This window comes from Nanorana parkeri, unplaced genomic scaffold, assembly GCF_000935625.1.
Source record: "Nanorana parkeri isolate BGI_ZX_2015 unplaced genomic scaffold, ASM93562v1 scaffold293, whole genome shotgun sequence".
NCBI lineage: Eukaryota > Metazoa > Chordata > Amphibia > Anura > Dicroglossidae > Nanorana > Nanorana parkeri.
The window spans coordinates 123,149-147,861 of record NW_017306561.1 but is presented as its reverse complement, the minus strand read 5'-3'; the positions used below and the strand labels follow the sequence as shown (position 1 = coordinate 147,861).

The 24,713-nt window shown below is 41.2% G+C and overlaps 1 protein-coding gene across 1 annotated transcript in view; it reads left to right on the top strand.

The window, feature by feature from the left end:
• Positions 1-3,893: 3,893 nt before the first annotated feature.
• LOC108787928 overlaps positions 3,894-24,713 on the top strand; it is a 43,186-nt gene continuing 22,366 nt past the window's right edge. The window contains exons 1-10 of the mRNA XM_018557627.1: positions 3,894-3,959; positions 5,658-5,796; positions 7,608-7,750; positions 8,206-8,323; positions 9,413-9,541; positions 11,926-12,149; positions 17,799-17,901; positions 19,170-19,244; positions 21,712-21,851; positions 22,786-22,939. Of these exons, the coding sequence (XP_018413129.1) occupies positions 3,894-3,959; positions 5,658-5,796; positions 7,608-7,750; positions 8,206-8,323; positions 9,413-9,541; positions 11,926-12,149; positions 17,799-17,901; positions 19,170-19,244; positions 21,712-21,851; positions 22,786-22,939 (1,291 nt within the window). The remainder of the gene's footprint in view (positions 3,960-5,657; positions 5,797-7,607; positions 7,751-8,205; positions 8,324-9,412; positions 9,542-11,925; positions 12,150-17,798; positions 17,902-19,169; positions 19,245-21,711; positions 21,852-22,785; positions 22,940-24,713) is intronic.

Here is a 24,713-nt window from a genome sequence, read left to right as displayed (position 1 = left end):
CTATAGTGACTGACAACACTGCCTCTGCTGCACTGATAATCCCAAGCACAATTGTCAGCCCTGCTGGACTACATGATGAGATCACCACCTCCCCCTCTCCTCAGCCTATTAACCTTTTCTTATTTACATTCCCGATATAGTAATTCTGAACACAAAGCAAACAGCTAAACTCAGTTAAAGTCACAATGTCTTCAAGGAATAGTACTGAACACCGTGCCTCCCTAAGTAGATACACTAATGCAGAGGTGCCCACAATTTTTGTGTTAAGATCTACTTTTCAAATGGCGAGCTACATGAGATCTACCAACGAAAAAAAACCTCCCTCGCTCTCTCTCTCCTGGCTGTCTCTCCTCGCTCTCTCTCTCCTGGCTGTCATTCCTCGTTTTCTCTCCTGACTGTCTCTCTTCGCTCTCTTGGCTGTCTCTCCTTGCTCTCTCCCCTGGCTGTCTCTCCTCTTTCCCTTTCCTGGCTGTCTCTCCTTGCTCTCTCCCCTGGCTGTCTCTCCTCTTTCTCTTTCCTGGCTGTCTCTCCTTGCTCTCTCTCCTGGCTGTCTCTCCTAGCTCTCTCTCCTAGCTCTCTCTCCTTGCTCTCTCTCCTGGTTGTCTCTCCTTGCTCATCCTCCTGGCTGTTTCTCCTCTCTCCCCTGGCTGTCTCTCCTCTCTCTCTCTCTCCTCTGGCTGTCTCTCCTTGCTCTCTCCCCTGTCTGTCTCTCCCAGCTCTCTCTCCTGGCTCACCTTGCTGTATTTTGCAAACAGAGTAGTGCAACAGGCTGTGTAAACTAATATTCTTTGATGTAATACATAGCACTTCAACCACCAGTATCCACCAGAAAGGTGTCAGGGAGCTTGGCTCAGCAGACTCAGGCTGATAGGTAATCATGTGTGCACAGCTAAATAAATATACCAAAATGGAATAAAGGGGCCGCCATTCACACCTTTCGTGATCTACCATTATCAGCTTTGAGAGCTACTGGTAGATCACGATCTACCTAATGGGTATAAGAAGATATCAATTTGTTAGACGCCAAACACGCCTAATTTACAAGCTCTGTATTTGGTACACAGCAAATCATTATTTCATTCTGCTAAATAATTTGCTGGTTTTCTGTTCATGAAACCTTGTCATATGTAAATATACTGTAGATAGAAGCGGGATAGTTGGTATTACGTGTGTGTCCACTGGGCATAATAGAACACTCCAGCACACCTACAACACTCCTCTCAGAACCTTTGATTAGGTGGAATTAGTTTTGCAATGCCCTTTCTAGGGTCAACAAAAAGCTGCTGAATTAGCATCTGAATACTGTTGTTTTACCATCACAGCTACTAAAGATCAATAAGAGTCACATTAAGAGAGCCAATGACTCTTGCAAAACCAGATTTGACTTTTACAAAGAACTCTGGGCAAAACATGCATTAACCCTTGCAGTGGGAATAACCTTGCCCTGCAAGGGTTAAATGCTCATTTCTGTCTAGGTGCTAAAAAAAAAGTTATACTCACCCGAACTGCTGAGCTGGATCCCTGCTTCTCCGGTCTCTGAAGCCTGTCTTCCCCTACGCTGCAGCACTGGAATATTTCTCAGCATCCTTGGGTCTAATGCACTGTGTATAGAACGTGATGATTTACGGGATCGTAGACCGCTGCAGTAGAGGAGGAGACAGGCTGGAAGAATTGGTCTAAGAGCAAGCTGGCTTTGCAGTTCAGGTGAATAGAACTCAATAAATCTCTAAATGCTCTAAGTAGAAATTAGGAATTCTACTTCTGGACGTTACAGTGAGTGATACAGATCACTCTAAGTCTGCTGGTGCTAAGATTGTTGTCCTGCGAGCTAGAAAAGTTCCACACAGAGTGATGCTGAGAGTGTGTAATCATCAGACACACCTGTATGCACCACAGTGTAGGTATAGAAGGATGACACCCCTTCCTATTAAACTTTACAGTTTTCTGGGTCACCTGCCTGCTCTTTGGCCTAACACTGATTCTTCATTTTCGGGTGAGAAGAGTGGAGGTGGAGAGGTGACACAGGAAGCTGCAAATCTCAGCCAAGGGATAGGGGTGTCAGCCTATTGGCTATGCAACGGGGAGTAAAAACCTTCAATATTAACAGTTGCAAGAAAGTAATTTTTTACATTATTTTTAAATTAAATTACTGTTTTCCCATTACTACCTAATGGGGTAAAACATTCTTAAAGCGTTATGAAACCCTCAAATGTGCAATTAAAATAGTGCTGCAGACCTCAGTCCTGTTTTCTGTGTGCTATTCTGTGTAAGCCTGTAGCTGCTTTGCATTGCATCTTCTAAAATGCACTCTTCCTTTGTTCCTTTTACAGGGTCCCATGGAGCCACCCATGCATGAGCACTCCCTGATTTCACCATGGACACATCTTCTTATGCCCATAGATGCAAATAGTTTGGGGAAGCTGCACTGTGAGACCTGGAGCTGGTGGCAGTAAGTAGTTCATACATCAAGGGTTTGTGCCATTTTATTAATATAATTAGTTAAAATGTGGCTTAGCATGCATTCATTTCAAAATATACCATTAATACTAATTAAACCACTTTTACTGTAAAGAACCTTTTTCAAATTAACGTAAAAATCTTCAGGATAATTTTGATATTATTTGGAACCAAGACAATGATGCCTCTCTGTCTGTCTGACAACCTGTTTTGTGGTCCTGAAACCAAACAATGACTCCTTTACCTTCATCGATAACTTGTCCGAAGAGGAAATATGTTGCTAAACAACTGTTTTTTAACCGTTAGTGCAGGTGCTGCCACAGCCCACAGAGGGATTTGTGGCACACTGTCAATTATTAGAATTTTCCGTATCGCCCTACAGTCTTTAAAGGGTTTGTAGAGTCTCAGGATATACTATCCTGTTATAACATCAGCAGTGTGATAGGAATACATAGTAGAGTTTGTATCAAAGCTTACATGAAAAAATCCCTTTTATGTAGTGAATTCTGCCTTCTGTCTGCCCATCACTTTCAACAACTTCCTTGATTCCCAGTGTGCTTCCAGCAAGCAATGATATTGTCACATTGTTCAGAAGTTGAGTAGTAGTTCAGAAGGCGCACTCTATGAGATTTGTGACACAAGAAAGTGCATATTCACAGGGCACAATTATGCACTGGCACAATTCATATTGTGCCAGTGCATTAAGGACATACACCCTATGGGCATCTTCAATAAGTACATTTATAAACTTCTAGATGGATATGGGTGGGATAGAAATTACAGAATTTCAGTATAGAAATACAGATTTCTTTTTAGTTTTTTACCATACCCTTTAATAATACCCTTTAATAATTTTTACTGCTGATCTTGGAAATGATAGTTGAAGCATGAGTGTCTGAATGCAAAATAAAAATGTTTTGCAGTGCTGACACTGTAATACATTGGGTCCCTAAGGTACTTAAATGGACATTATGTACACTTAAGCTGACCATACACCGTAGATATTCACTCAAAAAAAAATAAAAACTCTTCAGCACATTCATTATATTTTCTGATGTGGGGTCAAATCAACAATTGATTTTTACCGCAGTGATGAAAAAAAAATGGAAGGAGCAGGATATAAAAAAATTTGTGAACAAAATTTCGAACAACAATCAGCAAAACTCTGATGGCATCGAATGTTCTGATTTAAAAATCTCCAATTGTATGACCAGCTTTCCTGTTGATCTGTAAGGAAGCTCCTAAAACACATTTTAAGACACATATAGTTCCTTTCTCCTTTGCTGTCTTTTGGTATGTAGAGTTAACCTGTTGTGTGTCCTTCCCACGTAATAATCCTGAGCCGGTCCTGTATTGCATTCTGCTCAGTGCATATTTGCATAGTTTGTTGTAGCAACTGACCTGCCGTCTTATGAATATACAAATCAGGGAGAGACATGGCAGGAAGCTCAGCAAGTCTCCCATGGCTGGAGAAAACCAGGTTACAGATTCAAAACCAGCAGGTAAATCATTTCAGCTACAGCAACATTTACATTTTTACATCTGCCTTAAAGTGACACTAAACTCAGGAGTTACACTCTAAAAATACATTCAAGTACCTTAACTATTACCTTCGGTCACCTTCGGTGATAGACTACGATCTCACATTTAGTTTACCAATTTGTATTGAGATTGTAGTCCATCACAGGAGTGAGCTGGGTGCGGTGGCTACTTTACAACACACACAGGGACCATGAGGAACAAAAGTAGCCACCCTCCAGAAAGAAGGACAGTGTAAGCACCAATGCAGAGATAATTGGAGGATCTACAGCCGAGTGATACACAAATAAGATACATTTTTGATAATAGTTAAGGTATTTGAATTCCATTTGTAGGGTTTAAAAGAGAACTATGGGGTAAGTGTTTTCCCCATAGTTCTCTTTAGGGTCATGGGAGGACATACATACACATACTAACCTCCTCCTGTGACCCAAAGCTCAGTAGATCGCGGGCTACTGCCCGCGATATACTGAAAGCGCCGCAGCCGGGACGGATCCCGACAATACTGTCAAGATCCACCCAGCTGCATGAGTGACAGCTGGATCTGCCTATCTAGAGGCAGAGCCAGCTGTGCCTGCCCCCACTCAGTGCTGGGGGATCGGAGTGGGGAATCCCTGCGGGGAGCGGTGACCGACACTGCTCACTGCAGGGAGACGATCGGGAAGTGAGCGGATCGGTTTCTGCTCACTTCCCTTTGATAGAGCTGACCTGTGACAGCTTCTTTTTCACACGTCGGCTCTAACTATGAGGATGAGTGGAAATCACTCACCTCATAGTTCTCCTTTAACTCCTGACTTTAGTGTCACTTTAAAGGGTAATTCCACTTTCCCGGGCGAATTTGAAAAAACCTAACTACCACTGCATATCTGAAAATCTAACTACCAACACCAATCTGCTCCCTTTCCCCCCACCACTGCACTTACCTTTCACCGAACACTACTACTTCCCCTCCGCAACTGCTGGAGAAGTATCTGTACTCCGTACACAGCAGCGCAGCCCTACGCTCGGTATTTCACATTTTGCTCACAAATGGTGAGCACTCATTGGTCACCACAATAACATGACCATGCTGACCCTTGAGAAGCGCTTCTTTGGTCAGCACGGTCAGAACCACTGGGCTCAGTCACATTAGATGCAGTGCGTTCGGCTCACTTTTTAGTGGGGCAGTGCGATCAAAATAGTGGTGCGATCAAAATAGTGCTTGCAGCATTTTGATCGCACCGGACCGCAGGCACAATGTGCCTTGCGATCCCGCGCGGCAAATCGCATTGCGGCCGGTGGGGCGTGGCTACGGCGCCATTCACTTGAATGGCCCGTCATGCCCCCTCCTGCCCCACTAAAAAGTGGCAGTGCTTTCTAGGCAAAATCGGGCCGGAACGCACCGCCAATGTTTTATCTCACCAATGGAACACAGATGGCAAAAACGTTGACAGGGGTTATAACCCTCCCTTACTCTATCTAAAACTAAAAAGTTCTGGCTTCAGTTCTACTTTAACTCTAAAGAGTAAGTGGCGTTTCCCTCCTGGCTGTATTGTCTGGCACAGATGTTTGGAAAGAATTACAAATCTGTTGGCAGGCAAGATAGTTTAAATATGTATATTTACCCTGTATATATAACTGTTTGCTCAGCTTTAATTAATACATTATCTCTGGCTGAACAGGAGTGGAAGGAGTTCACCGAAAAATTATACGATGCTGTCCTGCAGCAGATGAATGAGAATAATATTAGGTTCTTCAATGACCTGTCAGAATCAGAAAAGATTTTTGTCTTGGAAAAAGCAGCCAAAGCTCTACATTCAGGTACTATAAATTAACACAGGCATTTATCAAAACCAAGTCAGCTCTCAATGTTTATTCACAGTGTGGGAAATGGGCCTTTGGAGTTCATTTATAAAAGTTTGACCTGGCGTATAACCAGTCAGATGTGGCCCTAGCACCCCAGATGGCGTTGATGAGTATAGTGAACAGCATCTGCTTGCTATATGCCAGGTCATATCCTACGGCAATGGAAAACCAGCCCTGTTATATGAAGCTACATCTTCTATGGAATAAACCTTTTACGTATTAGCATGGCTGCTCACAATGTGAAGGCCTAAGTGCAATAAATGTAATTTTATTAAAATAATATTCACCAAGGCTAAATAACTCTCTGGAGCTGGTATTAACCCAAAAACGCAGGCACTCTAACCTATCTGGTAAATAGCAGATTGTCAATGTACCATTGACCGCTGTATGCTGAGTGACGCAGCCGGGACAGATCCAGAGAAGGCTGTCGAGATCCACCCCGCTGCTGATTGACAGTGGGCTCTGCCTATCTAGAGGCAGAACCAGCTATGTCCGCCCCCTACCCTGTACGTTCCTCCAGTCAGTGCTGGAGGATCGGAGAGGGGAGGGGGGAATCCCTGCAAGCAGTGGTGAATGACAGTCAGTCTGCAGGGAGATGATTGGGATTTTTGCTCACTTCCCGATCAATAGAGCCAACGTGTGACAGTTTCATTCGGCTCTAACTATGGGGATGAGTGTAATTCACTTACCCCATAGTTCTCCTTTCATTTTACACTAAACTCAGGAGTTAAAACTTAGAAATGCATTCAAGGACCTCAACTATCAACAAAATGTATTTTATTTGTGTATTACTCAGCTGTAGATCCTCAAATCATCTTTGAATTGGTGGTGACACTGTCCTTCCTCCTAGAGGGTGGCTACTTTTGTTCCCTATTGTCCCTGCGTGTGTTGTAAAGTAGCCACCGCTCCAAGCTCTCTCCTGTGATAGACTACAATCTCACGTTTTGTTTAATAATTTGTATTGAGATTGTAGTGCATTATGGGAATGTGTGTTGAGGGATGGCTACTTTACAACACACAGGGACCATGGGGAACAAAAGTAGCCAACCTCCAGAAGGAAGGACAGTGTCAGCACCAATTCAGAGATGATTTCATGATCTACAGCCAAGTGATAAATGAATAAGATACATTTTTGTTAATAGTTAGGGTACTTGAAAGCATTTTTAAGATTTAATTTCTGAGTTTAGTGCCACTTTGATTTATCGTGTCCTATCCTGACACTTTAACTGGGGTGTCAGGAGATCTCAGAAGTCTGAGAGTTATTTCCTGAGTATTATTATTATTATTATTACATAGTATTTATATAGCGCCAACAGTTTGCGCAGCGCTTTACAATGTAGAATTGCCTGACTTCATATACTGCTCACTCAGAAGATGAGACTGAATGTGTGAGGTAGGGCATTTGATAGGCCAGCAACTTTTAAACTTCAGTTTTCCCCCGAACCCCTGATTACGTTAGCAGTGGTGACTTCAATCTTTCTGTCCTGCTCTACAGCCCCCCCCAAAAAGTCTGAAACAAAATTATCCAAGTCCAAACTATCACTGTCATGGTAGAGATATTGTATAATGGAAGAAGGCGTGTGTGGGAGCAGTGATAAATATGCGGTTGACATGGTGTTCACAATATGATATGAGACAAGTGCCTGTGGGAAAAACACTTAAGCTTCCCTAGAGTTCAAAACTTTCTTTTAGTCTTGATTATTCCCTCATGTACTTCAAGTCTTGCTTCACGTTTCAAAATTGGTATCTACTATTTTCTCTTCCAGGTGTCACTTATAATAAATTAACTGGACACATCAGTTCTTGTCTGGAAGAAAATATATACAGTTATGTTGCTCTGGAACAGCAGGATGGGAGCATTCCTAGGAGCCAATCTGACCTGGTGGCTTCCCATATTCAGGATGGATTGGTTGGTCAAGTGTGATTGTCTTCTGCCTGTTCACTTACCTGTTACCTGTATGAACAAAGAAATAGAGATTAGCACACTGCATGTACCTTTGTATTAATTGTGAGCTCTAATAAAGACCCAATGCTGCACTGAAGCCGGACCATGTGCAGAGTTGGCCAGACTGGTTAGTGAACTACTTCACAAAATGAATAGTAAAAGTTAAATAAAAACATATACTTTAAAAATAAAAAGTATAATTTAAAAATATTAGATTTATAAAGACTCCCTATTTTCAAAGATATTGAAGAAATATTCAAAATAATTCTTAGGTGGTCTTTTCTCTTCATCACCAGCATCCAGGAACATACATTTGTGCACAAGCTTTTCTTGTTTATAAGATGGAACCTCTAGCATGTTTTTTCAGCTTCACTGTTGCCTTGTTTTCTTGTTTTATGCTGAGATTTTTTTTTCTGTAGGTCAGTATTCTTGAAAAAAGACCCACCCTAAAAGTAAAACTACATGTCCTCTTCAATCAGCCTATACCAACTGCCTTAAGAGTGTTAGCTTGGAAGCTGCAACTGTCCAACACAAAGGGTGAGTAGTCCAGGAAATTGAGAATTTATACATTTTTCACAAAGTAATATTTAAAGAACTATGAGGTGAGTGATTTTCACTCAACCTCATAATTCGAGCCGACCTGTGGCAATTAAACTGTCACAGGTCGGCTCTAAAGATCGGGAAGTGAGCGAACGCATCCCGTCGCTCACTCACTTTCTAAACATCTTCCTGCAGAGAGCGGTGACTGTCAGTCACCGCTCCCCGCAGGGATTCCCCTCTCCCCTCTCTGATCCTCCAGCGCTAAGAAGAGGAACGGACGGGGAGGGGACGGGACCAGCTGGCTCTGCCTCTAGATAGGCAGAGCCAGCTGCCACTCACACAGCTGGGTGGATCTCGACAGTATTGTTGGAAACCGTCCCAGCTGCGGCGATCTCGGTATATAGTGTCCTCCCGGTTACCCCATAGTTCTCTTTTAAGACTGAATTTATAGATCATACTGCTAGCAGAAAAGAGTTACAATGTGGTTAGTATGAGTAAATAGCAGAAAAGTATTTTCTCAGGCACCACAACGGTATTATAACAGTGGATCTTTTTATAATTACTTTTCTAGCCCTCTCACAATAAACATACACTGGTAATAAAATACTCTCCTTTCAAGTTAAATGAAATACACAAAACAAGAAGTGAGAAAACAACTACTTCATGCAGTATTTTAAATATAATGTATTGGTGCAGAAAATGGGAGATATCAGGGAGGCCTATTTTCATGTAACAGTATCAGTTTAGCTGGCTTTTTTAAGCAGAAAGGAGATATCAGCCCATGAAAGTACTCCTCTCCAGAACAGCATGGGGAGTCTTGATTAATTACATACATAGCTAGGTTGGTGCATGGTGGAAACCTTATTTTTTAGCATAAAGATAATCTAAATTACCAATCTAAATTAATTTAATGAAGACTGCAAAACTATAGGTCCACTTTACCAAGCCTAGCAGACACACATACATGTAAAACAACCCCAACTGGTCAACTGATATTACGCATTACTGATATTGTCAGTGTTTTTTCCACTAAAATGGTTTTCCTTGTCTAACCTTTTGCTCTTGTTCCTTGGATTCTTGTCACAGCTCGCATGGAATATCTAACACAAGTATCTTTGAACAAGACACGCTCCGTCCTGGAAAGGGAGATAGCACTGCACTGTGATGATCTGCTCTCCAATGAGCAAACACTACAGCACCTAAAAGACAACAAGAGTAAGTATTGTAGCTTGTACAGACATAAGGGGTGCTAAAAGACCCCATTCACACCAGATGCCAATGGAAGCCAAAGCAAGGACATCTGAAAATGAATGGGTGTGAGTGGGAGCAGTACACAGCAGTGTGTTGGTTTAATGTGTGCTGCCCTCCGCTTAAACAAAAGTAGCGCAGACTCAAATTTTTTTAAATGCAACACACATTTGGTGGAGCGGAGCTTCCTATTCTTAGAGGAGATGTGCTCAGAAAACTGTTGCAATGTGAAGCCCTGTGGTTCTTTTGTTTATATGTAATGTTAGATTCCACAGGGACTTAACTATCGGTGGGTGACTAGTTGTATACCATTTGTGATTGTCATAATATTTCGATGTTAGTGTTCCCACTGGTATTATGGGTATTACTATATAATATTTGAGTTTGATGATGTTCACCCATAATTCTGAAGTGTGTAGTCTTCTCTTTTCCTCTGTTTTATTTTTAATGTGATCACATGGACTGTTTACTAGATACAGGTGTTCCTAAGCGTTTCTCTCCACCCTGCATGGTGTGCTATTTTAGTGTGGTTGGTGTTGGATCACAACCAGCTGTGACCAAGGCTGTGTAAGGCAGAAACACGTCAGCTGTTGTTGTTGTATAGATGCAAGTGGAATAAAGTTTGAATTTCTTTGGAAGATCATCGTGTGCTGGTTCTACATTTTTTGAGCCTATTACTTCATAAGAGAGTCATCTGTGCACCAAATGTGGATTACAAGGATGCATGATAGGGGGGAGATGTGCGCGTTGTGTTTCTAGTTTTGAACGCATGTTTAGAATATGTTAACGCAACCAATGGACATCAACGCAGGGCAGAACAAATACCTTTATATAGCTTAATCAAAATATCAAACAAAAAAAAGCATTGTAATGCAAAGCAACACATGTCAACGTACTATGCCAACACAATTGAACGCACTTGCATTGAGTTACATCAAATGCACACATTTCGGTGTGAGTACCCCTAAAGATAACGGTAGCACCAGATAATATAAAGAAAATAAAGTACAATATACACTGGCGACTTTATGATATTTCCAGGCTTCTTGGACTGCTGTTTTACCTGCCAAGAGATTTGTATATCTGTCCATCCAGTTCTAAGAGTTACACAGCTCTGCAACACAGCACAGAACTGTTTGGCCATGCAGAACTCCTGATTTGTCTTTGTTGAACTGAATTAACCTTCCCAGGCCTTGTCCCTTGCAACGCAGCCTGCTATTGTACACTGAAGGGAAAAGCAGCTGACTGATGTGCTCAACTTTTCCTACTCTGCTCTCGCTTCCTATCTACATGCTCTATGTTAGCACAATAAACTGCAGCACAACTGATTGGCTCCATGTGCTGCTTTTCCCTCCCCTAGTCTAAGCTCTGCTACACAGAAACTTCAAGAGGCTAATATCTAGTCAAATTCAGGTATTTACATAGCTTGCTTACAAAAAAAAACATTTAAGCAGGTATTTGTAAAGCAAGAGCTGCATTCATTTACATATTTTATATCTACTTGGAGTTCAACACTAAAGAATAGGAAACTAAAAATATAAACATCACCTGCCATATATGTTCAGATTGATCAACCGAACCAGACTTGGGATCGAGTCTTTGATTTAACCGATACAGTATGTAGAAGCTGAATGTTTGTCAGATGTCCGGACTTCTAGTTCTGATAACAGAAGCATGGCTGGTCAATGGCAAAACTTAAACAGGATTTGTCATTGTGATCTGAAAGATACAGAACACTGAATGATGTGAAGGGTCATTCCACTCAATACTGATGTTTGATTAGAGAGTGATACTGCTGGGACAAATCAACCACTGGATTCTTGTATCTTTTAGTAAATCCAGTGGTGTGACATGGGCTCCTGGACCCGCTCTCCCAGCTATAGTTTCCAGCATTTAAATTCTACCTTTAAATCTATATATAATGTCATCTTAAGGCTGATGATAACTTTTGATGAAGAGTGAAGTTCACCATAAAATTAGTTTTGGTGTTATGTGTATAAACATTTGGGTAATAAAACATTACTTTAAATGTTCTTGACTTGGATTATATATCAGCCCATATAGTGCAGTTTACTGTGGTTGATTTACAAGACGTGGCTTCTTGGTTTGCATAATGTGAACTGGGCAAGACTTGTTCATTTTGTTAGACTGGTTTCCCAATAAAAAGAGCATTCATAGGGATTCCAGCCAAGGAAACACTGACACAATGGAATGCAGTTCTTTATGATATACCCAATGTTTTACTCTATATACCCAATCTTGCATTCTTTTGTTGTTAATTTTAGGTGGCATGTTCAGCTCTTAAGAACCATAGAATCTCTATAACATATTTGTTTTTTATGGATTCGTAGATACAGGAAGATGTATGCGGAATGTAATGTCCTATTATCACAAGCGCAGCAAAGTTAGCCTCTTAAAAGAAGACTATCCTCTGCTTGTGCCTCTGGTCCAGGTTGTGTTGGCCTCATCTTATCCTAGCACCTCATTGGAATCAATGACTACACTATTGGTGGAGCAGTATATTGCGTTCATGGATTCACGACCAACTATTATGTGTCAGAATAAGAAAAAGGAGGTAACTACCAATTTCAGTTATATCAGATCTGCTATGCAGAGAGCTGCACTGTTAGATCCATCAGTATAATTGCTGGAATCTCTATACTCTGAATTTTGGCAAATCTGTTACTTTATAATGAGCACCGCCCTCTTTCTAAAGCAGTCATTATAAACAGGAGCATGCGCATGAGTAGGAGGTTGCTTCATCATCCACATGCATTGAAATGGAAAAGCTGTTCCACACAGGAACAAAAAATGCAGTAATCCATTTTAGAAGTTCCATGTGGAGACATTTAAATCTGGTAAATTAAGTGAACTTTTAGCACAGTTGCACTGTTTTCCAGGTGGCATTAGATATCCAATAAGTGAAACCGATACTTTCAGGTGAGTCAATCTCCTGGGTCCCTCCAAGCTCTCACTGGTTCCTTCTTCTGACCTACATCTGTTACAGGATGCAGTAGTGATCTGGGGGTCAGCAGGAGGAACCACTGAGAGCTGTTGGGATCCCAGAAGATCGAAACGCCCAGAAATGTTGGTTTCAGTGTGGACTTCAGCAGATTTCTCAGCATCGGAGCAGAGTTCAACACTGCAGGCAGCAGGTAAGTATTTACAGATTTCTTTTACAGCTATGGCTTAAATAAAAGTATTACTATAGTGACAGGGTCACTTTAACTACACAATAAAAAATAATCTAATTTTAGGAAAAGCATAATTTTAAATACTTCAATGCTTTGTATATAAAACTGAATAAGAAAATGCTGACTGCACATTATCTGTTTGTTCAAAATAAATAATGTCAACTTTAATCGATATAAAACAAATGTGTAACTCGATTAAAGTAATTAAATCTTTTTTCAATTCCCTCAGAGACAGTTTCGTTGGTGCGGCAATGATTTACCAATTTCTTCACTGCCAGCTGGCACAAACTAATTGCAGAGCTAATCTAATAGTAAAAAGCATGCTGGCAAACCCCAATTCATAATCCTTGGTTCAATATTTAATGAAGTTTCATTAGTCCAAGTCCAAGTGACACAGTTTAAATGTTTTTAAACAAATGAATACAAAAAAAATGGAATATCTCAGGCTAAAAGAGACTTAAAGCGACACTAAACTCAGGACTTAAATCTTAAAAATACATTCAATTACCTTAACTATTAACAACAATGTATCTTATTTGTGTATCACTTAACTGTAGATCCTCAAATCATCCCTGAATTGGTGCTGACACTGTCCTTCCTTCTGGAGGGTGGCTACTTTTGTTCCCCATGGTCCCTGTGTGTGTTGTGGAGTAGCCACCGCTCCAAGCTCGCTCCCATGATGGACTACAATCTCAACTCAAATTAGTAAACTAAATATGAGATTTTAGTCCATCATGGGAGCGAGCTTGGAGTGGTGGCTACTTTACAACACACACAGGGACCATGGGGAACAAAAGTAGCCACCCTCCAGAAGGAAGGACAGTGTCAGCACCAATTCAGAGATGATTTGAGGATCTACAGCCGAGTGATACACAAATAAGATACATTTTTGTTAATAGTTAAAGTGCCTACATGAGTCCCAAATGGGCCGGCCCGCAGGGGAGGGGACTGGCTGCACATATGCCTGCTGGCAGCCAGACGCTGCATCATGCGATCTTGGAATACTACAGCGGTCCCGTCTATCTCAAGTGTGGTGACGGAATTAAAAATGTTGTTCCTCAGGGAAAAGTTGGATGCTGAAAATAATATCGATTCACTATCTAAAAAATTCTTCCGGAGATGGAAACAGTTTCTTGCAGTGACCTTTGACCACCAGGAACTGACCGACATAATGCAACCCTTTCAATACTCGGACTGGTATCTGAAAAACAAATTGTCGGGAACGTTGGGGCCACTGGAGGTGCTATGAAGCCCAAACTGAGGTTTCTAAATAGGATAGAGCATTGTTATAATATATACGAGTAGATTACAGTATATGGATATGGGGGCAACCAGCACGGGAATGTTGTGAAAGTTGGAAAGATGTTATTTCTGGTGCAACTGTCGAGGTAGTTTTGAGAAAACCTCGTATTATTTGTATTGAATATCTTGGTAAGTTGTGGCTTTACCCGACATGGGTTGTCCGCAATAACAGAATAAAAAAATTTTGTTTAAAAAAAAAAAGTGCCTACATGCATTTTTAAGGTTTAACTTCCTAGTTTAGTGTCACTTTAAATATGACAATGGATAATATTTTATATGGGATTACTGCAGGGACACTTTAAGTTATGTATTTTATTAAACAGTGACTCTAAGCCCTGTGTAAAAAAAAAAAAAAACATAATTAGAACAACAATTTAGCATGGCAATAAATCACCAAACCTACTTTTTGTAGCTTTTTGTTTTTTTTGTTCTAGGTTTTTGTGCTACTGTAGCACACATTGAATTGGAATTGAAGTGAAGTCATAGTTTTTATGCAATCAGGGAATAAAAAAATATGCCATGTGTTTTTTTATTATGTATTCATGTTTTACAACAATATTAAGCTGTCCTGAATTGGCAGCACACTGGAGATCTGTACCATTGCTCTCACACAGAGCACCGTGGTCCAGATCTCTCGTGGTCTGACACGAACCTTGGGCAATGTTCCAAACAACGACGCTAATGCTCGCTGATTGGCACACTCCGCAGGGGTTGTTTGGGACCGCGGGAGATTCTGATTGATGCCCTCGGTGTGAGAGCAGCAGTCCAAATCTTCAGCATTCTGCTGGCGCAGGTCAGATGATATAGTCATAAAACACTAATATAAAATAATAAAATTGAAGGATACTTGTAATACAGACTGACTGCAGAACAGTAATAAAAACTATTACTTCAGCTGGGCTTCAAATTCCCATCCAACAGAAAGTTAGCTTTAAAAAGTGTTTTACAGTGCATTGTAATCTCTGTTTACAAACTTACTTCTAAGTAGAGTTGTCTCCTTCTGTCTTTGCTACAAGGATGAGTTATCACTGATTAAACCATGCATGTGGCTTTTTTGCCACATTACTTGACAAGTTCTAAAATGACCTCATCCTCCTGTAGGACCTCTTATTTTGTAACTTTCAGCAGTATGTAAAAACATTTTGTTGGTAATATCTCCAGAAAGAAAGCTTGTAGGAATCCTAAAACAATCCTTAATATAACTGATCAGGAGTTTTTTTTAGCAAAGTTAATGATGCTATAGTATTAACAGGGTGTGATCAGTGTGTAAACAGTATAGCTCCATGTTATACCACTTTTATTATGTATATCAAAAGAGAGAGGTTATTACCTGTTTCCTGCTAGTGTTCCTGCTTGGGATTCTTGCATGCATACAGTTTTTCCCCCTTTAGGGAGCATGTAGGCGGGGTTCACTCCTGGGGTGTTGCGTGTGTGTTCCCTTTGGGTTGGCTCTGTGTAACCCTGTGTATGCAACACGACACCAGGCACCCCACGGTCAGGGGCCTCGGCTCTGGCCTCGTGCAAACACTCCCACACGTGTAGTACTGCGCACACAGGGCCTCATGGCTTCCACCGCCTCTGCGGTATTCGGCGCTTCCTCCCCCTTAGGGAGAAAGGCCACCATGAACGGCACCCTATGTCGGGCATAGCCCTTTTGCACACCTACCCTCCTCCGGATGGTTACAGCCACGATACAGTCCAATATCACACTCCTGTAGAACACCACATTCTCAGAGGTTGGAGGGAGAAGAACCAGTCCACACAGATATTCTTTTCTTGATTTTACTAAGAAGAATGAACATGGTATGAAGCATACATTGACAGCACATTTCTTGATAGTTGCATAGCGATATAAATTAGAGAGAGAGAGGAACAGCCCAGATGCAGCCCAGAGTCCACGACTTACTTCGGCCAGAGGCCCACTGGCAAATATTGTCAGCCTTACAGCTTCCCACTATTCTCCGGAATCCCATCCTTGTCAGTCCTAGCTCGGTGGTTTCCCCCTCCAGGGGAAACTGGGGAATCTCTATAGCTCTACATAGTCCTAGGCCTGGTCCTGTCCTTCCCATGGACCAGCCTATGTTTTAGAATCAGTCCGGAGACTCTGCATATAGTCTTAGACTTCTGCTCTCCTGTACTGTTCTGCACTGAACTCCTTTCCCCTCTTGGGTGCCCCCTATAAATCAGCTCTCCAGGGACACAGAGTCTCCCCAGGCCACAGCTACATCTATCTCTAGGGCACCATGGGGGCATCTAGTGGCCATTGGCCGTACTGCACCTACCTACATGCATGCACCACCTCCATCTCCACTCTTCTTCCCAGTGTGCCACTTCCTCCTTCTTAGCTATGCTTCAAATGTTACACCCCCAGGGATCATGCACACTCACAAGTTTTTGCACTTACAGCAGATCACTGGAAAACTCTATCTGATCTTATTAAGGACACATATCCACAAATCCCTAGACTGGAATACTGGAGACATTTACAGCTGCCTTACTTCTTACACTCACAACCCAACCTATGGTTGTTTTCCAGACCTCTGCCACCTTTTGAAGAATTGTGTCAGGGACAGGGCATGGTCCGTGAGATTCTTTCCACCTCTCACCAACTTCTGCTCTATGCACATTCACAAACTGACTTGGCCTTCCTTTGTAAGTGAGAGCAGGACCTACAGGTTGCTTTTACAGATAGCCAAAAAGATAAGATTCTGTTTTTTTGCCCATATGGCCTCCATATGTAATAAGTATCAAGAGATCACATACAAAATCATGACATGTTGGTATAGAACCCCCTCTGTCTTCGTTAACTCTTTTCCTAGCAGAACGCCAAATGCTGGCATTGCTTTTTAAACAGAGGTAACCTTCTGCACATTTTTGGGGAATTGTCTCTGATTGGGCCTTTTGGCAACAGGCCACAAAAATTATTACACAACTGCTGGGCATTACCCTGTCTGATGATCTGGCTGTGATCCTGTTAAACCTGACACTGTTGTCCAGGAAAGGGTACAGGAAATTGGTATTACTTCATTTGCTGAATGCTGCCCAGACATGCATCCCAAGCACTTGAAAACAAACAAGACACCCCATGGTGGGTCTGTGGTTTGCCAGAGTAAATAAGATCAGGGATACGGAGACCTTCATCTCAACTTTGAAAGATAGATCTGAAGAATTTTTGCAGACTTGGTTCTAATAGGAACAATTTTTACACTTCACAGATTACATGAAATATTTGTAGTCTTCTTGCCTTTCCTTGACCTTGCTGATGTTGGCATGGGGATCCCCCCTACCCCCCTTGCCTCCTTTTGGCCTGCTAAATATACTATTGAAAGCATTTTGTTATATCTGTTCAATAAGTGCAACTAATACCCATTAATTCGGTCAGAAATCCTGTGAGCTGATAACTTCCTGTGCTCTGTTCCTGTGTACAAGGAGGGGTTAGGCAGATGAGGAGAGGGGAGGAGATGTGGAGAGGTCTTTATCCTTTGTAATCCATTAAAAATGAGGTAGGCAGAGCTGACAACACAAGCTTTGGAATTAAGAGCTACAGTATGTTGTCATGTCAAAGAACGAGGTTGGAGCACACTATATTTCTGGCACATGAACAGATATTTATCTGTCCTTGCTGCATGTTTAAATAGCTAAAACATGGGGAAATGTGCATGTGTTGTAGTAAGTATGTGTGTTTCCTATTTTGCTTTGACATACCCTAAATGTTTTCTGTCAACCAGGATGGAACTAATGATAATGAAGCTTTCCAGTCCATTGCATTGTCTTTAGAAAAAATAGACCCAAATTTGGCACATGCAGTCCAGAATCTCTATACTTCGCACGGTGGGTATTAAAGTGCAGTTTTATATAGTTTTAGTGGTTGTTATTTATCTATTATAAATATGAAAATGATATGGCCATCAATAAAGCCTAATTACAGATAAAGTTTATGTAAAGCCAAAACTTTTCTTTTAGTTTTGGGTAGTGTATACAAATTTTACTGCTGTCTCTCCACTGGGATTCAACGCTTTATGTGTTTTTGGAACCACTGTCACTGAGACATAACATGATGGTGGAAACCTTCCAATGGGGACAACTAGCTGCACTGGTCTCATTTGCAGGGGCTTCTGCACACAGTGACCACTGGACTCCCTCTGCTGCCCTGCATTTGCTGTCAATATCAGGGAATGCTATAAAAATAATTTAAAAAAACATAGAAAATAATTACATTTAACACCATTACTGGGCAGCAAAAATATAGATTAAACTCTACTGAGCTAGCTACCGATCAGTTTCAACTTGAGCTAAAAGAACCTAACCTCTGTGTGTTCCAGTTGGGCATGCTTAGTGCAAGATCAATGAGGTAGTGTAAACTGTACAGGTATTTACTACAGAAATTAATTTCCACTATAATGACAAATAGAATGTCATCCAAACACATACAAATGACCAGTGATTACAAACCCATATTCACATACCCTAAAGTCCCATGTGTGGCAAATACATTAATTTCCTCTTCAGACTTGTGGCACACTCTTTATTGGTCTCTAACTAGTTGTTATATAGGGCAGGACTTGATGTATACCCTGATTGTACTTGGACTAGGAAATAACTATAGCCATAGCAAACCATGCAACTTCTATAGGACCCAACAACATGGGAGGGCCCCAAGCTGCCTACCTACATAATGATTTATAACTTATTTAGGATTGCTAAACAACACAACACAGCAAATGCATAAAGTCAGCATGATCACTACACAATCTTAAAAATTATAATATCGTATTTCAACGCTCTGAATTTTTTTTCTTTAGAGCTGAGCTTTTTTTTTATTACTTATCCACAGAGTTGGTTCATAATAAAGCAATGAATATATTCGATGTATTTATTAAAAAATCGTTATTTTCTGTAAACTGCCATTGCCGCCCTAAACTCTCATTAATTCATAGTTGTTGTTACAGGCAATAATACTCTTCTATTCCTTTTTTTCAGCAATCTATGAAAACAGTTACTTTTAGGTTTGGTTGCTCTCTGAGCATCAATCACTCATAACAGACAAACCATTAAACGTATATTATTATAAGTAATTATTTTTGTTCTTTGTGATACAGCTGAGGATCCAGAATATGCCTTGACACTTGCCATGCAGAGGATATTACAGCCTGTCTTCCAAGTCTTCTTTGTCGGTAGGAATCCATCAATATCTTATTGAAAAAAGCCAAAATTAGATTGTGGCCTGAATCATGTGTTACCTGACCTCAGAAGAGAGAACACATCTGAAATGAACACAGGAGTTGAGATTTCACATATTTTGGGCAGCGGTGTTCCTGAGTGTGGTAAGACACTCCAGCTGTGGTGAAACTGCTTCTTCTTTCAATACCTCATGGGATTTCAGCTGGTGTGTGGTGCCTAACACAGTGCCGATGCACAAGTGACATTTCATTCAGTTCTACAGGCACTGGGGGTACAAGGGGGTTGTACCGCATCGCATCCCACTGTGCTGAAAAAAAGGCATGCTGTACTTTTTTTTCAGCGCACACCACTGCGTTCCCATCGCAACAAGAGGTAGAAAGGTGCCCATCTGTAACAAGGCAAATTGCCTTGTCTTGCATTGGGGATGCACTGGCCGTTGTTCCATGCATGTGGTGTGAATGGTCCCTTAAACATGGGACTAAACCCAGTGCTCTGTAGCAGAGTAAGGCATGGTTGATTCTGCTACTGCTGTCCCTGACTCCAGAAGAAAAATCTCTCCTACCTTGATCCTACTTTTGGGAAACAGGTTTCTGCAATGTGTTAAACGTCTTGGGCCCTCTCTGTAATGCATTTTTCATTTATCACTATAGAGAATCCACTAGGTGATGGTGATGCCAGCATTATGGTTTCCTGAAAGCTGTACAGACCTGGACAGGATCAAAGGCTTCCTCATTGATACTAAGGGACCACTCTACAGTTTAAGCTTCATTGTGTTTCCAATACTCATGGACATAGAGGGACTCCACACAAAGTCTTTTACATGTCGACTTTGTATATGACTGACAAAAATATTTCCTATTTTCCCTATATTCCAAAGACAAAAATGATATATTATCTAAAGCATATTGCAAGGTCTAGCCATTGGGTGCAATGATGCTTTTGTAAACTTCAGTATTATAATATGAAACACACCTGTAAATAAAGAGAGAAGATTGTCTCAGCGCTAAATGCTTCATGCCATCTCCTGCAGAATCTTTTAATCCTTATCGACTGAGGGGCTGCTCATCACAGAGATTAGGGATTCTCTTCACCATATGCAAAAGAACAGAAAACAGAGCACCGCGTCCATGTGTAGAATTATTTATTAGGGATACACAAACGTTTAAAATATACTCACAAGTGTATATAGAACTCTGTTTGGCACATTATCAAACTGTCACCATGGATTTTTCAAGAGGGAATTTTGCTTTTTTAGCAAGCATGGCAATCGTCAGTCTCTCCTGACTTCCCTCACCGGGATTTGCCTTGGTTGGTTTACGCATTTCAGGGGCACGCACCCTTTGTCAGAAACGTAATTTGCCCTGCCAGAGACTAGGGCTTAAGATTGAAAATTAACCAATCAGAAGTATTCTCTCACGTGACGTGGCATCTCCCATTTGGTTAGCGCTAGCCCATCAGCCTATGCTCATCTATACGTCCACAGGACCACGGCTCGTATTAAGCCTTCGTTTTACCTGTCATGAAGCCTCAGCCTGTCACTTCCACATTTTGCTTAATAAGAGACGCTATCTCTAAAGGTGCGCACACACCTTGCGATTATCGTACGATAATCGTGGGAAATCCCGCAATCGTATGATAATCGCAAGGTGTGTGAAAGGCGTGCGACCGTTTCTACTGTAAGGTTGCACGACTTTTGTTTTACGAACATGTTCGAAAACCAGTCGCGAATCGTACGATTTTCGGCTGGTTTGTGGCATGCTCGTAAGATAATTGCAGCACGGGCTGGTGTGCGCAAGCGCAAACTGCCCGTTCAGCATTGCGCTCGTCGGAAGCCTGCCCCTCAGGGGGGCGGGCTTGCGATGATCGCAAGTATGATCTGCCTGTCCAAGATGGGCAGATCGTACGTTTTTTTAATTACCTTGCAAACATCGCAAGGCACCTTTACTATCTCTTATTACTGATCTAAATGGCCCTGAATGAAGTTAGGGGCATGAAATGGCTGATTATTTCTTATTCCCTCTGGGAGCGACATTCAGAGGTTACCACATGGAAATAACCGATACCTATCAAGACTTGATAAAATTTATCAACAGTCTTGATAGGTATCGGTTATTTCTGTGAAGTAACCTTTGAATGTCGCTAAGGGAAAGCTAAAAAACACCAAGATGTGAATGGGCCCTTGGAGGTTTATCCTCGGCTGTGAGGAGCTGACCTGTAAGTAGTAACCTTAGGTGTGCAGGTACTTCTGTAGCTCACAATCAGAAAATAGAATTAGCAAACTAACATAACCTCATATTACAGTATATACATTTTCTGTAAACCTAGCATATAATTATATTACTGCACAATACCATCTAACTTGCGGCACCAGACTACATAAATGTTTCTAATGGATTAAAGGTTAAGCAATACCTAATAATACAAACTATATTTTTGAGCAAACACCTTGCTTTGTTGCAGGGTATCTGAACATGAATACATTGCTGTATGTGTGGGACCAGTACATTCTTGGACTGGATGAACCGAGTTATAATTGCCTGCCAGCTCTTGGCTTGACCTTTCTCTTGCTGCTCCAAAGTCATCTCATTCGGTGCAGTTCAGTAAGTACTACCTGCTGACTGTCAGTCTGCATAACCTGTAAATATGAGAATATGTACTGTCTCAGTAGAATGGTATTATATTTCATAAAACTGTAAATGGCAAGCTGCAGGCAAGATGTAGATTAGTGGTTACTAACCAGTAGTTTTAAAGCCTGCTTGCCCTTCTGTAGTGCTCAGTACCCATCTGTCTGAATACACATTACTTTATTCACTTCATATAAGCATGCAATCAAACAGAACTGCCTTAAAGTAGGCATCTCCTTTAAATATTATTACAACAATAGTATAATTATTATTATTACTATTACAATTATTCAAATTATTATTATGCAGCCTCACATAATAAAGCTACACTCACATATTACATCTGGCCTAAAGTTCTTAAAAAGCAGAGAAGCCATTAATTCCTACTGCATTCCCCTGAAATCCGAGTTCTCCCTGCAAGGGCTGTGACAGACTGAGTTTGCTGTTTCATTTAAGCTCTAAGCATGTTTTCCCCATCTATGTCTATGAAGCATCTACTAGACTGCAGGGAATAAACATTTTTGTGTTCCCTTTCTATATAGTGGATATTTGGGGCAATTTGAAAGGCCATGCCTAGTTTTCAGAGCTGAACCTTGAGTAAGCACAGCAGTAGACATCTCATAGCTTGAAAAGGGAATCATGTATCTACCTTGGCTTGTCAGTTTGGAAAAAGCTTAGTTCCTGCTGCCTCCAGCACCCTTTATGGTCCTTGGTTTGGTTGATGGTTGATATGTAGATATACAGGACATAAAGGCTATAAAAAGTTTTCATTCTGGACATTTGTGCTGACAGTAGGGAAGCAGAGGCAGAAAAAATAGAGCTATATATCTACAAAAGTCACCATACTGCAGTACTATTGGGTTTCCTACACTGTCATTTAATCAGTCAAAATGTTTGTTTTATATTTCAGCCCAGTGAAATAGAAGCAGCACTTAAGATGGGTGGACCAGCCTTGTCTATCCAAGAATTTCAGATGGTGATAAATAAACATTTTTACCAGGATCTCTTCAATGCACTAAACAAAGGAGAGAACAGCCAGATTCCAGTACATGATCCAACACAAGGTACAGACATGAGCGGACATTGATTGAGCTATATGCAGAAATTATGCTATGCGCTTATTCACATATTAAGCTGGATTTCTTTTTAGGTACCTGGGGCCTTATAAAATTTTAGGGTGTGTAGTGCCCATCACCTTTTGTGATGTGATTACCATGCATTTAGTGATATGCCAGGGCTGTAGACAGCCTGGCTGGATTTGTAGCAGCAAGTACATGGTTAATTCCCAGGTGTCTGACCTTGTCTGTGCCCCTGGGCGGAGTGGGACTCTTTCACATTGTGGGACAGCCAATAGGTGACACTGTAATGTGTGTACAGTGCAGCAGTCTGTTACTGGGCTTCTTGCAGCCAGTGGGGCCTGCTGACAAAGTGTACATATATTGGTGGGGGTGCCATGTGCTAGCTCTCTTGCCTGGACCAGCCATGGATTAAGGCTGGGTCCTGTTCAGCCTGCCCCCCATGCTGGGCCGAGGCCTGGGGGTGGGCATTGGATGAACTGGGGAAAGAGGTTTCCCTGAGGCCTCCAACATGGAGGAGGACTGAGAGATGGAAGGAACCAGGACAAGCGCAGGTTCTTGAAGTGCCCTGGATTTATGTGGGCTTCAGAACAGGGTCAGTGTTCCTTTCCTAGATTGTGAATCTGCATCACCGTTATGGCAAGGTCTGGTGAGTCTGGAGTTGTTAATGGTCGCCCTAGACATTCAGAACCCCTATACCCTCTCTCCCACAGAACATGTTCAATAAACTGTTCAATTAGCATCATAATACTGAAGTGGACATCAATTTATGGGCGGTTAGTGCTAATGGGTGTGGCTGGAAATCAACCCCTAGACTGACTAGATGAGGACCGGGCACACAGCGGCTCCTTACAGGGAGTTATCGCTACAGGTGTATGAGGGGTAGAGACATTAAAAATGCAGAAAAAATAATAATTTTATACATTTAAAATATATTGATAGTCTTCATTGCAAAAGGTTCTGTATACCCAAAAATATTTTTTTATTTATAATTGGTGGTGGCCTGGTGGGCTAAGTCAGCCGCTAGCTTCTTTATGAAGTGCACATGTGTCCTGAATACTCCAAAGCAATGTCTAAACTTAAAAAGTATATGCCTGTCCACCTGGGAGAAGCTTGGTATTCCTGTCCACTTCTGGGTGTTCCAGCACTTCCTAGTGTTTTCCCCACAATATAAAATAAATTAAATATGTAATGGTGGTCATAAAATTATAAAAACAATCGTATTTGCAATCAATTTGACAACTGGGAAAAAAGTTAGGATCAGACAACCAACTAACCACCAACATGGAAATTAAATCCTAAGGTACAATCAGTTCATATAATTGAAATCATACAAAAACAAGTTGCAAAATAAAGGTTTAGGCCCCGGGCGACCTATTCCTATGTGACAATTGTTTAAAAAAACAGAATGGACAGCAATACAAGTTTGACAGAGTCTTACCCTTCCCTACTCGTCCCTACTTTTGCTGGACTTGAGCTATACAGGTTATATACTGTATACAGCTAGGATAACCGCCAACAACAAATGCAGGTTATATAATGTATACAGCTAAAATGACCACCAACAAACAAATACATCCTATGTGTTGTATATATTATATGTTGTGTATAGCTAGGATAACCACCAACATCAAATACGGTGCATGTTATAAACTGAATATAGATAGGATAACCAACAGCAAATAGAGGTTATACAGTATATTGTATACAGCTAGGATAACCACCAACTGCAAATACATGTTTTATTCTGTATAGCTAGGAT